The 14365-nt window shown below is 36.8% G+C and overlaps 3 protein-coding genes and 1 long non-coding RNA gene across 4 annotated transcripts; all 4 read left to right on the forward strand.

Moving 5' to 3' along the window:
- The first annotated feature begins 653 nt into the window (after nt 1-653).
- On the forward strand, nt 654-2644 carry LOC149736995 (WAP four-disulfide core domain protein 1-like). Its single transcript, XM_089877153.1, has 5 exons — nt 654-865; nt 920-1084; nt 1437-1570; nt 1829-1954; nt 2315-2644. Exons 1-5 carry the CDS (start codon nt 785-787, stop codon nt 2406-2408), a joined length of 600 nt encoding a protein of 199 aa, XP_089733279.1. The 5' UTR covers nt 654-784; the 3' UTR covers nt 2409-2644.
- Nucleotides 2645-3650: 1006 nt separating this feature from the next.
- LOC149736996 (carboxypeptidase D-like) lies at nt 3651-6891 on the forward strand. Its single transcript, XM_089877142.1, has one exon. It carries the CDS (start codon nt 3745-3747, stop codon nt 6631-6633), a length of 2889 nt encoding a protein of 962 aa, XP_089733268.1. The 5' UTR covers nt 3651-3744; the 3' UTR covers nt 6634-6891.
- Nucleotides 6892-7011: 120 nt separating this feature from the next.
- On the forward strand, nt 7012-12079 carry LOC149736997 (transgelin-3-like). Its single transcript, XM_089877150.1, has 5 exons — nt 7012-8056; nt 8860-8964; nt 9460-9549; nt 10191-10373; nt 10835-12079. Exons 1-5 carry the CDS (start codon nt 7874-7876, stop codon nt 10916-10918), a joined length of 645 nt encoding a protein of 214 aa, XP_089733276.1. The 5' UTR covers nt 7012-7873; the 3' UTR covers nt 10919-12079.
- Nucleotides 12080-13721: 1642 nt separating this feature from the next.
- LOC149736998 (uncharacterized) lies at nt 13722-14115 on the forward strand. The gene is made up of 2 exons (XR_016384956.1): nt 13722-13863; nt 13974-14115. It is a non-coding gene; the product is annotated as an uncharacterized LOC149736998 (long non-coding RNA).
- Nucleotides 14116-14365: the final 250 nt, after the last annotated feature.

The following is a 14365-nucleotide window of genomic DNA, read 5'->3' on the forward strand; positions in this document are numbered from 1 at the left end:
CAGAGCGCCAGCGCGCCCTCTTATCTCTGTACCTACCGAAGCGTATTACATGCCGCTTTGATAGCTATATGATCACAGGTCGTGTTCCAGATTACACGTATCAATTCCATTTTACAAGATTGCCTAAATACGTATGAGTAACCCGACTTTCATGTATCTCTTATATTTGCACCACATAATACATATTGCAAAAATGTCAAAATAAACCTATATGAAAATCTCTTAAATTAAAACGCATATTTAACAATATATGCTGCCTATAGAATTGCGCTGAGACAGATTAGCAACACGGTACGTCATGCGTTTTTGTTCGTACTTGGTGGTCGAGATTTTAAATATGTATTACCTTGTATGGAAATCGGCAACGAAATATCGAAAATAGAATCACTGATAAAACTGTAAAATCTCGTCTCGAACAAGATCGAACGTTGTGATCGGTATAGCTACATAATCCCTTCGAATTATTGCCTTATACGGGGCAGTCTGCATTTTGGCTGACCCACTTTGGCTGGAGGCAGTGTAACGTGAAATTTCGAGCCGGTATTGGTATTTGTGGTCACCACATAATACGCGTGTCGAAAATAACTGACGAGCCGAGGTTTACACTCCCGGTTCTCGGGTGTACTGAAGGGAAGTTGTCATTTTTCTGTTTGAATAAATATATTTATATAGTTGGAAATTTAATGCAGGCTTTTAACAGTTGTAGAATAGAATGTATGCGTGTACAGTAAAAAGAATAGGAAACTTTTAAAGGAACAGAAAAAAGTGTCAATCAAAAAGCTTGATGAGCGTTATATTTCTGACTCTGTTTTATTCTAGCACTGCTTCTCTGGTATTTTCCTTGCCGCTACCACAACTACAAAATGTAAGTCTTATTGTAGTGTCAATAATATTTTTCTCAACATATATTTTTGTATAGGACAGATTAGAACCATCGCTAAGGTACAGGCACCACCGGCGTATGAAAATTCCGCAGCACACTGTTAGATCTGCAGTTGCAACGGAATGTCAACCTCCGTTGCCGGGTCGTATACCCAACGATGCGTGTGCTGCTTTGCCGTGTTCGTTCCATAATGAATGTGAGGTATAAACTGCAGGCTAAATTTAATCCTCAAATAGTTTGTATATATAGTAGGGTGGGGAAGATGGGACACCGCTAATTGTATTTTCTCGTCCTATTTGGAATTACATTCAAAGAATTTGGAAGGACATTCAAAGAATTATAACACCGTATCCTTACGACTCCCCTAGAACGTTGGTAATTGTTTAAAACGCGAAGTTGTTTGGATGACATGTCTTAAAAGTGTACCATCTTACCCCAGAGTACCATAAATTTAGCAACATTGTGTGATTCAGTCAAGATGTAATCCCATGTTTCTCTATACCATTGAAATCAGATTAATTTACTGCTCTATACGAATCTGCATACGTTTTAGGGTGCTGAGACAAGATGTTGCTTCAACGGTTGTATATATTCTTGTACCGTTTCTTTTGACCGCAGTCCGCCTTTGATTGATTGGATGACTGTACACACAAGAGAAATGGATAATTCTGTCATTAATTTGGAGGAGTGAGTAAGCTTTAGTACTTTATAGTACGGTGGGTGAGATTAGACATGTTTTATTTTCCTTATCCGTCGCATTTGGTAGTGAAATAGAATGTTTACAAAATTATATAACCGTTAACTCGCAACTCCAAAAGAGTATTGCTATTGTTTAAAAACACAACTAGCCAATATAGGATTTAGGACTTAGGTGTTAACGGTATCCTATCTTACCCCACAGTTACCAATACTTGTTTTGCTACAATAAATCGTTTTTTTAAACAGTGTTGATTACGAAATTCAAACTGGCGAAGATTTGATTGAAAGTCATAACAATCAAGAGATGTTGGGAGAAATTTGCTCGACCACGATCGACGAGGAAGGAAACCCACCGCTGGATTGCCCACACGGGTAAGTTATGCAGTTGAAGGAAGATTCATGATTTGCTGTTAGAAGCTTATACGTCGTAAATGGTGAATTCCGTTAATATGACCCGGGTTTGGCGCTCATGAAATTGACCGATTCTATAGTAATAAAATAAAAATCAGGATAAAGCAAATGAATGAAAGAAATTAATTTCGTTTCGTCAGTCACGATAACAGTTTATAAAACCGGAAAGACGGGTATAATGGTAAAACAGTTGTTAAAATACGCCTATTGATAAAACAGAAAAAGAAATAACGATTTAGATAAAAGGTGTGACCGGTATACCTTAGAAGTGATACCAAATACGTAAACTTTTCGTAGCTTAAATTTCTGTCTCTGTTCCAGGTATATCTGCCACGTTGAAAACGGTGGGCATCCCGATCAAGGTGTTCCTGATAGTGGACGGTGTATGGCAATTGATTTAAACGAAAACACATAGTTTCCCCACTTTAGTTCACCTTAAAAAATCCAAAAATTGTTTCCAAATATATTGTTGTTTTGCCGTTTGCTTGCCCTTTATTGCGTGTCAAATCCTATACATGTCTGGCACGAATGATATGAAATTGTATGGATTTTATTTAAAATTATAACGGCTCATTGTGTATTAATTTTAAATGAAGGATAGATTTCTTTCAGAGTTATCGACGTTTGAATATCAACAATAGAACACAAATCGATTTTACAGGTTGCCCCAATGTTTATATCGCTTTTCAATCCCGTTTAGGAGGGTAATATGAGACAACCGTGACGTCATTCTCGCAATGGTTCTTTGTTATTTCGTTTCCGGATCAGAGTAAAACGGGTTCACACTTTCAAAGATAAAACGCCTGTTTATTAGGCAAACTCTTAGCGTAAAAGTAGTTTTAGGTAGCGACACAATTAGCATAGTGATACTATATATATAAACTGACTTATTTGTAACAGGCCCAAATTGATTCAGAACTTTTGAGTCTTTCAATCAGTTCGTATATAAACATGCTTATATAGGGACTTTGCTTTTATCGGATTTTAAAGAATATGTGCAGTGAAGAAACGAGGTTGGGACAAATTGATTGGTTTTAATCATTTTGGTTTGGAGTGCTGTGTATGTTTTCGGATTGCTTATTATTTTTATTAAACATCTTAAATTTGTTTTAAAATATTGGTAACATACTTTATTAAAATGCCTCGCTATTTATTTTTGTGTTTGTAGAATCTAGATATTAAATTTTATGCTTATATATACAGGTTCTGCCCTCACCGAACTAAAAATGCTCCCCGAAACACGTACGCAACTTATGTACAATAGTTTCCAGATGACGTATTGATGTCGCTGTACATTTTGGGAAACTTTTATGTATTCTCAAATTGATTATTTCCAAGAATTTGTATTGATTTTATTAAAAAAGTTTGTGTTCATAAATAAATCTAACTTCAAGTTTATAAATTAAAAATAATAATCGGTGCTAAATTTTTCACCAGCACCTAATAATCTTCTCTAAGTAACAATATAGACTTTATTTAGAAAGCATGTGTCGCCAGTGTCGGCTATAAAATTTAAAGGGAATTCGCGCGTACCTTATTTTCAAACTGGATTGGTTGGTTTATATGTTTTGTTTTTATAGTTTGAGAAGGTATATATATTATGTATCGAGTTTATTACGAAAATAATGTTTATAATTTTGTTAATAAATATATATATTTTTTATATAGAGTATATAGTAATTAGTTATTTTTTTCTCCTTTAGTTTACAAAATTGTTTTTTTTAATGAACTGTTATTTAAACGCAATCTGAATGATCAAAAGCAACCCAATGAAGTCACTCCAGATTGTCTGTGTTGTTATCCTTGTGGGTTTCATGATTGTGGTTGCTACATTAAGTATTAATAGAACAAGTTTTTCAAACCTAAACAACAATGCCCGTTCCAAAACTCCATCGGTAGCAACAGTTCTACAATTTGAACATTATTATCATTATGATGACCTCGTTGCTTTATTTCGTCAACTTGAATCTGATTATCCAAACTTAGCTCGCGTGGGCAGTATTGGGAAATCAGTGGCGAACCGAGATCTACTTTACCTCGAGCTGTCAAATAATGTCCGGCGAGAGTCGCCTGGACGGCCAATGGTAAAGTATGTTGGGAATATGCATGGGGATGAAACCATTGGCAGGCAGAACATTGTCTACTTAGGTCAGTATCTGGTTGGTTGTTTTTCCACTGATGTAAGATGTAGCACCATGCTGAATAACATGAGAATATTTCTGATGCCATCTTTAAATCCTGATGGCTTTGAAAATTCAGTGGAAGGATCATGTGATGCTAGAACTGCAAGGACAAGGGAGAACCAAAACAACATCGATTTAAATCGAAACTTTCCTGACCAGTTTGATACAAAGGCACAAAGAGCTTCACGGAGATATGAACCTGAAACACTGGCCATGATGAACTGGATACGCAACAATAAGTTTGTATTATCAATGAACTTCCATGCTGGTAGTGAAGTGGCAAGTTACCCATATGATGATTCATCCTCTCATGGTTATAATATTGAAAGTTCTGCCCCTGATGATGCATTTTTTAAGCGCATGGCTCAAACTTATGCACAGGCGCATACAACCATGCACCAAAATAACGTCAAGTGTGGAGGTGATAAGTTTAACAATGGTGTCACAAATGGAGCACACTGGTATGATGTTCCTGGGGGCATGCAAGACTACAACTACTTGCAAGGAGACTGTATGGAAATAACCATTGAATTAACATGCTGCAAATACCCTACTGCGGATAAGCTTGAAACTGAATGGAATAAAAACAAAGAAGCACTTTTGCAAACTTTGGAATTGACCAACCTTGGTGTAAGAGGGTTTGTACTTAATGATCAAGCTGTTCCTATTGAAGGAGTGAAGGTACAAGTTCGTGGTATTGACAAAGTCATGACCACAGATGCTAATGGTGCTTACTGGAGATTGCTTCTGCCAGGCACATACAACATAACATACTCTAAGCCAGGTTATGAGACTGTAGAGGATATTGTACAATTCGACAATGGATTTGTGACACACAATATTATGTTACAATCCCCAAATCTAAGGAAAACTGCCATAAAACACAGCACAACGGCTGCAGAACAACAGTTACCCATCACTGAATCAATAGAAGTTGAACCTACTGACTTTGTCCATCACAACTACCAGAAAATGACAGCATTTTTACAGCGATACCATCAGCAGTTTCCTCATATAACCAGGTTGTACTCTGCAGGCAAATCTGTTCAACAGCGAGAATTATGGGTGCTTGAAATAAGTGATAACCCAGGAGAGCATGAGCTAGGTGAGCCTGAGTTCAAATATGTGGCAAATATGCATGGTAATGAAGTAGTGGGGAGAGAATTGATGTTTAATTTGATTGAATATTTGTGCCAAAATTACAACAAGGTAAACAGAGTTACGCAACTTGTGGATAGCACCCGTATTCACATCATGCCTTCAATGAATCCTGATGGTTACGAAATTGCCACTGTTGGGGACAAGGAGGGAGTTGTAGGTAGAGCAAATGCAAACTTTATTGACATGAACCGGAATTTTCCGGATCAGTTCACAGTCTCAAAAATTCCACCCACAGTTGAAGTAAGTGAAGTCATGAATTGGATTCGGGAATATCCGTTTGTGTTATCAGCTAACCTACATGGTGGTTCCTTGGTGGCAAACTACCCGTATGATGAAGACCCTCCCAGTGGTCCACATAGAAGGCCCAACTTGTCAGCAGATGATGCTGTGTTTCAACAAGTTTCTCTGGCATATTCACAAGCACATGCGTCCATGCATGAAGGTCACCCATGTGGAGAGACTTTTAAAGATGGCATAGTCAATGGGGCGAAATGGTACGAGATCAGTGGCAGTATGCAGGATTGGAACTACCTTAATACCAACTGCTTTGAAATCACCCTTGAGCTAGGGTGCTATAAATTCCCACTTCCCAAAGATCTCCCTAAGTATTGGAGCGACAATAAGGAAGCATTGCTTGCTTATATTGATCAGGTTCACAAAGGAGCATCTGGTTTTGTTGTGGATAATTATGGAGAGTCCCTCGCTAATGCAGTGATTAAAGTTAATGGGATAGATCATGATATATTAACTGCTGAAGGAGGTGACTTCTGGCGACTTCTTGTACCTGGTGATTATGTCATTACTGCTCAAAAGGAGGGCTATAAGCCTCAGTCCAAGTCGGTGCATGTCACATCAGGATACGCCACACAAATCAACTTTACTCTGGTTTCACTAACAAAAAAGGAAACTAGTTTGACTCCCACTGAGAGTAAGGCTGGAGATAGCGAAATCCAAGGTGTTCCCTTACTAAAAAGTATGAGTTTCTGGCCAAAACCAAATGTTAATGAGTTCGACACAAAAGACATGGTTTTTGGATATTCTAAGGAGTTAGTGCTAGTGGTAACAGGAACCTTCATGGTGGTTTTGATATGTGTAGCCTTTGCTATGAAAATGCTTTTATGTCGGAACAATGAGTTAAGAAACAAAGGTTTTCATCGAGTAAAAACCGACGTTAACGAAATGTACCACGATGATGTAGTTGTAACAAGCCCTGGTAAGCTACCAGTGGTGAACACGCAGTATAAGGATGAACCTTCCAGTGACGAAGAGGAAGATATTGTGTTTATTTCTCGTTAAACTATATGTTACAAGCAGTGGCGCAGCCAGGAAAAATAGGGCAGAGGGTTTAGAAATATTCTTATAGCCTATTTAATTTTTAAAATTTGAAACCATTGTTTTAAATGGAGATTGCGGTCCCAAAAAAAAACACTTTTCAGGCTACGCCACTGTTTACATTTTATAAGAACAGACAGGCGTACTTACATCATATAGCATCAAGTTTGTATGCAGTGTTGTTTTTTTTTTTTCATTTAGAATAAATGAAAAAATGTAATCTGAACATATTATTATTCTTGGCACATCGCTGTGTGTTATTCTAAGTTTTTCTTTTTTGCTGTAATTTTGAAAATACTCTGCAGTGAGTGCGTTAAGTAAGTATTATTAAGCATAGAGATAAGCCTATGTATGTAGTATAAATAGAGTATAAAGCTTTGCAGTTTGGTTCACTTGTGTCTACCATGTTCTGTAGTGGGACAGTTAACAATGTCTCTAAACTGTGCAAATTGTTCTTTTATCTTCCTTCAGTTATGGAGTGAACAAACACACAGCGTACTTATTTATTTTAAGTATACGGGTGTAAACTTTTAATTGGGGTTTGGTTTTGTTTACCCACAACATCAATTACAAATTAATTCTGTCTAATTTATAAAAAACACTGCTTGCTTGCCAGCTATTTAGCAGCGTTTAAAATAATGCATTTAAAAACATGTTTCTTTTCTATATTTTTCAAAGTATTAATTAGCTTATATAATATATATACAAAATAATTAAATGTCTCACCAATGCATATATGCCAAGTAAATTGTTTTTAATATTTGATGATTATAAACAGTGCTACAGAAATTTATTATTATTCTCCACAAGTTTGTATGTGTACGTGTATTGTTATTTTCATTTCAACTTTCACATAGCACAATTAAAGTAATCATTTTACCTTGTACAGCCAGCATCTGATATTTTAATTTCCTTTTTTTTCTCACTGCACGTTTTAAAATAAGAGTACACAAACCAGTATAATACACCACAATGTTTTTTTTTAAATGTTCTTTCCCGTATGATATACCTTTAATAATGTTAATCAACTGTAATTGCATAGTTAAATAGAATATCCCAACATGCCATGTTATTTTTCTATAAATATTGTTCTAAGCTTTGTTAATCGTTTCTATATTTCCTGCTGTGTGTAATAACTTGTACAACATGCAGGCCACATTGAATTAGAAATACTTTAGGTCACTGTCTGCTCCCAACAACAAAGATGTCATACCGAGTTCGTGGCATGGGAATGGACAGAGAACTTCAGCAGAAAACGGAGCAAAAATATTCAATTGACGACGAAAATGAAATTGTTGAGTGGATTGTGTCGGTTCTTATGTGGGATCAAGGAAAGGAGAACATAGAAGATTGCGACATAGAACTACCAAAAACAGAAGGCAAAGAGGTAAGGTTTTACATTCCACAACCACACTTTTTTTACACCTTTTATCCATAAAGTGTTTAAAGCTAAAGGACTGTTGTTTTGCAGTTAATGCCCTTGTCTTCACTTTTTAAATCATGATATTGGCCATTGTCTTAAAAAGTGTTATCCCATTTTCCATTTAGGTACCTTGTGAACAATTCTAACCTTTTGGGTTGCTAATAGAAATGCATACATACACTTTGTGGGCTAATGTAATTCAATTTTTGCCACATAAATTTTTAAACCTTTGATTCCACCATTGAAGATTTGCAACATTTATCATCGAAAAGTATATTTATTGAAATGAATCCACAAGCCTCACCTTTGTTTGGTTATCTACAAGTTTTCAAGTATAAAACCATAACCATAAAACTCCTATGCTTCCTTTCAGTTATACAAATAAATGTAGAACATCTCTGTTCCATAGGACAAGCTGCTAAAACAAATAAGATATCATGTTTAATGTTTGTGTAACATTTAATGAATAAAAACTTCAGCTTTTGATATTTATTACCAGCTCCTTTCTCCTATTAATTGTTGCCTGGATCAAATAAATGTCAAGAGTCGTAACGTAATGTACAAAAGAAATATGGAAACACACTCAAAGTCCCATTTCCTGAACTTGGTTACGTAATGACACATTTTGGCTTTTCAATTGAGATTATTTTTACCAATCTGCTTTTTACCCCCCTTCAATATAGTACAGTTTTACATTAGTGCAGATTCAATTAAAAAAAAGGAAGCAAAAAGTCACCTAATCCATATCATCATGTTTAACTTACCAGGGCTTCCAAGAATGGCTCAAAAGTGGGAAAGTTCTTTGTCAACTGATGAATGTTTTATCTCCAGGATCATGCAGGGCACAAGAAACAGCTCATATCAAGTTAGAAGTAAGTTCTGTTAGTTTCACTGTCTTTATATTTTTAACAGTTCTTTTTTTATTTAGTAGGTTAACAAAATTTAAATCATAATCTTCATTTACAAACAAGTAAAAAAAATCCTAAAAAATTATCACCACTATAGTTACAAAAGTAGTAATTTGTAAGCGGTCATGAGGTGTAGGAAACAGAACATTCGTGTTGTAATGACTGCCGTCGCCCCACCCAACGAGTTACATTTTATTTAAAACTTAAATTTCATTCATTTATTCAACATAGGTGCCAAACCTGAAGTAGCAGGGCGGTCAGGCCTATATTAGGATTTCCATCACTGCACAAATCATCAAACATTACGACCAATAAGTTAAAGTTGTTTCATAATATCTAAATATTTCTACCTTCCCTGCTTTTTAGAAATTTTGGTGCTAATGGTTAAGGATATATATATATTATATAATGTTTTTTTTGCAATGTGATTTTAACCTTTTTACCCTGTATTTCTTACAGGCAATGAAATGCAGCAAGGAAAGAAATAATATATGTTTGTTTCTAAAAGCTGCTGAATCTTATGGTGTTGGTAAAGTTGATTCATTTCAGGTACGTGTTACATAATTAAGTTTACTTGTAAAACATATGCAAAGTTCAACTCAATTAAATTAATTTGAGACTTTGTTATAATTGGTTTTTTATTTGTGCCCTGAAGCTATTGTATAATTAGGCTTTAAATATAGGTGGTGAAAATCAATAAATTGAAATTTTTTTAAAAAGTCTGTAATAAATTATGCGAAACTGAGCCTTATCTGGAGCTCATATAGTTGAACGAATCTTGTGTAAAAAATACAGTAAGGATCTGCTGCTAGGAAAACGTAACAGACAGAAAACAAGTCCACACATTTGTTTAATCAAAGATATATATGTGTATCCCCTGAGGCCTATGTTTTGTTGCGATGAAATATCAAATGCCAACTTGTAAAATTTGGCCTCATGACGGGGCAGAAAACTGTTGTCTTGAATTTTAACAAATGCTCAAAAATGGGTAAATTTGAAATTTATAGCCTACAGCAGCTAAAAACAGCTGCTGTATTTTTCTTCTTGGAACTTTGCGGCAAGCAGGGCTTCATGCTTTCCTTAATTCTAATGCCTCTAGTCTGCCCAAAACAACATTTAACATAATTATTACTAATCAAACACCCAGTAACAAAAGACTGCATTGATTTAAACCATTGATCTTTTTCCAGACCATTGACTTGTATGAGAGTCGGGACCTTGCCCAGGTTCAAGTAACGATGTACAAGCTTGGCTCTGCAGCTCAAAAAAAAAACTTCACCGGGCCAGTTATTGGTGTTAAAGTGGCAGAAAAAAACGTCAGACGATTTGACGACAAGTTAAAGAAAGAAGGACAAAATATTATTGGGTTGCAGGTATTTCTATTACAGCTTGTGTATTCTGTATGGTTAAGAATTAAGATGCCATCAAATGTTTCATTTAACAATGATCTAGCAGTATATTTCATTTTCATTGTCATCCAAATTGTATATTTTCATTTTAAAATTTTGTTTCACGGTTATGACTTGCAAGAACATTAAATTTCATAGTTCTGCTAATCCCCTTCAATGTAAGCATCCAGTAGGTCTCAGATTAGGAACCACGCCTTAAATATTAAGTCATAGGGCAAGGTTTTTAAACTGGGTGTGGACTTCCTTTGTTTCTTTGAGAGGGGTTGTATGGTTGTACAAAGAGGGTGACAATACCTAACATTTTATGTAAGAAAAGGTGCATTTTATAAATATTTTAAAGGGTAATTTAAAAATATATCAAAGGCTAACAAGCGAAATTTAGTTTTTTTATTGTATATACATTATTTAATTTTTTTTTTTATCAGATGGGTACGAACCAAGTTGCTTCACAACGGGGCATGACACCTTATGGGCTCGGACGTCAAATGGTGACTAAAATAGAAAAATAACCTATTCAAGTTTGCTACTATGACCATGTAAACCCTCAATTTATTTCTTGCTATCTAAATCAATCGTACTTTATATGTATTCGCCATATATTGAACTGGTGCTACGTTGAACACGCTCTGCAATTTCGTCAGTTCCTTCCTTTGAAAATCACGCGATGATGAAATCACTTCGATGAAACGGTCGCTGCAGACGGTTTATTTAATCGCTTCTTCATATAAACGTCGATTATTATGTTGTATACGTGGTGCTCGATGTCGTGATCTGTGCTTCTCGAACCTTCTTAGTTTATATACGCTGGTGTATGCTTCAATCCGTTCAGGTCGCTTATAGCACACTGTTAAAGATGTCGCTTGGTTGAAGGGCGTATTCCTTTACCCTGTAGTTGCTATTTCTCTCAAACAACGCCGTAATGTTGACAGAGTAAACTGTCGTCTTATCTGCGCTATCATGTATGCCTGCGTTATACAAGTTTGTTTCCATCGTCAACACTACACCCATATATCATCATTGCATGTCGAACGCGTTCTTCACCCATATAAGCCACATTGAATACTTTCTATAGTAGGGTGGGGAAAGATGGGATACCTTTTCAATCTATTTTTTCGTCACATTTTGGTAGTAAACTAAGAACATTTAAAATATTATAAAACCGTATCCTTACGACTCTAATAGACCGTTGTTACGATCAGGATATTTGGGTATTATGTGCTAAAGGTGTCCATCTTACCCCACAGTTCCATACACGCAACACCCAGTATTGTAACATTGTTAACACTATAGCCATTTAATTTAATTCTAATTGATTAATTCAAGACCAACGTCCACGCAACCGACAAATCCTTCCGTATCCACGTAACGACACGGTCATGCTACATTACATCACTATGTTAATACTTACCACCCGGCCCTACATTTAACCCACTGTTAAAGGCTCGCACAAAGTACTGCAATTTGCATTCATAGCTTATTATTTCGCAATCAATTTTTCTTTACATTCCGATTCTTTTGGCGCTCAAGCGATTTAAATCGTCCTTCCAAATATGATGTCTATTCCGACCAACTGTACATTATTGTAACAACCGAATTAAATAAACGCTTGTGTTCGAAATATTTGTTGCCTAATTAAATTGATTTAATAAAAATCACACGAATTAAGCAAAGCGTCATTATGTCTTGAAATTTACCTAATTTATTTCATTTTTTAACTGCTAATTTAATATACAACTATATTTTAAACGTTAATTCATAGCCCTTTTAATAACTGCCAGTGGTTTAGTTAAGTTTTCTGGGTAATTTTTCAACATAAACCACCCAGTAAGGTAAAGGTACGTAAACAAGCAGGAATTTTAATAGCAGTTTGCTAACTCGTGATTTCAAACCACAGCATACCCGTGTTATATCGCCATCGGCTATGTATTCACCATCTAACTGTATACAGGTACATAAATCCTGCTTGTCAGTTTTATCAATTTTCAGATTTTTATCGTTGCTGACTGGCGTTTTGGTCGTGTTTTATTAAAAACAGACCCAGTTAAAAGGCGAGAAAGGCAGCACGGAACTCGCAACAACGTATCACGAGTTTGGAAGACGAAAATATTTCTTTAAGTGGATGGCTGGTTAATGTAGCGTAACGTGATGACCAGCAACATAGGATGAAAGGTCAAAGCAGTTTGTAGTTTTAGCGAGGCCGGTAATCACGTTTAAAGGTCGTTTGAGCCCAGATTAACCATCTCTTGTCGCCAGGAGCTTTTGCACACTGACGTAGGACAATTTGCTCATAAATCTTGAAGCAATCCGCCCCTAGGCAAGCCGGCGTTTTTATTTAACTTTATTCGCTCACTGCTAAACACGGCAAGCAAATCTGCTCAATACGTAGTGTGGTATCTGCATCATATGTTACCGGCGAGAGAAAACAGAAGAGACGGTGCGTAAACCTCCGTCATCGTGGAATTTGCTTCGTGCTTCTATTTGTCTTGCCAAATAAGGCGAGCCGCGAACGCACTTTTGGTCGGATGAAAGCTGAGTTTATGCCGTAATGACTTAAATGCGTCACACATAGTTCTGTCGCCGAAAATCCTGCCGAGACAATAGGTCAAGTTGAGTAAACTCGCCTTTTACGCCCATACTTAGGAGAAGAGCCGCTATATAGCCATGGAATTGCTGTTTAGTTTACAGTCGCAGTCGGTGGTTTGTGTGGACTTTCAAATAAGTTTTGTATTGTCAGTGCCGTTTATTTGGGTTATGCAATGTTAGCTTAAACTGACGTTCGCTTTGCAAATTTGCTTAGCCGACTTTGACCAGGCGGGGTAGAACGCTATTGAACGGCGTTATAGCGGCTCTTTCAATGAAACTGTTGTTTGTCTTGGGCGAGCTAAGCGCTTTTATCCTCGTTCTCTCTGCATGGGAGAGCAAAAGCAAATATTCGTGCGACGGATTCGTGCTGCATGTTAACGGTACAGCACGAAGAAGAAATGTCGTTTATTGCATTTTCCAGACTTACTTTAGAGCAGCCGTATAAGCTCGTAACTTCATTACAGGCAAGCCGGCGAGATAGACAGGATGTGACCAAGCTAGGCGCGGCATTGAATTGATTTTTGGAAGGCGCCGGTACAACTATTGAACGATCATTCATTAAAACAGGGCGTTGCCTTCAGCAGGTTCAGGTCGGTTAAGTCCATTATAATATCCAGACAGTGGCAGGAACAGTGGGTTGTAATTTTGTTACTTTCACTAAGTCATTACAGCTTCTGTCGCCTTCAGGCCCGCGAACCAACCAGGCGTAACGCGTCTGTGGGATCCAGAAAAAGAAAGCGCTACGAAAAAAGAACTAGAACCGTTCTGGATGATGCCCATATTTGGCAGTAAAGTACTCGACAGAGACTAGCGATGACGTAACGGACGGGCGACACCGAAAAACATTAAATTAAGAATGTTTCAGTCGCCGGTATGTACTTGGTATGAGCTGTTAGTTTCATACGTCAGTCTTATTATACGCTACGTGTGGAAATACGCCTAGATATTTATCGTACAACAGTTTGACGTAAGTTCTTTCAGTGTGCCGGGCTATGCCTATATATGTCGTGCCTCGTCTTCACATTCCGTTGTGTGTTTCGAATAACCAATCCTCGCGGCAAAGGATGAACTTCACATAAGAGAAAATCGATGCACGAATTGCCGCCATGACGTGTGTACAAAGGTTAGTCAAAGGGGCCAGCTTTGTTTCTTTTAGAAGGTCCCGCACGAACGGATATGAGTTCTAGCCGACGGATATGAGTTGTATGTGCGTTATATGTCCAACTATTGAAACAGCCGCAGCAAAGTCAGTTGGCGCGCGACAGGTATGGTGTTATGTAAATACTCCATTCGTTCAACTTTCTAGAACCGCGATCATCGGAAAGCTAAAAACAGTACAGTGGCTTAGGTTAAGCTGGGAACATACAATTTAG

Source organism: Ciona robusta, chromosome 4, assembly GCF_009617815.1.
Source record: "Ciona robusta chromosome 4, ASM961781v2".
Taxonomy (NCBI): Eukaryota; Metazoa; Chordata; class Ascidiacea; order Phlebobranchia; family Cionidae; genus Ciona; species Ciona robusta.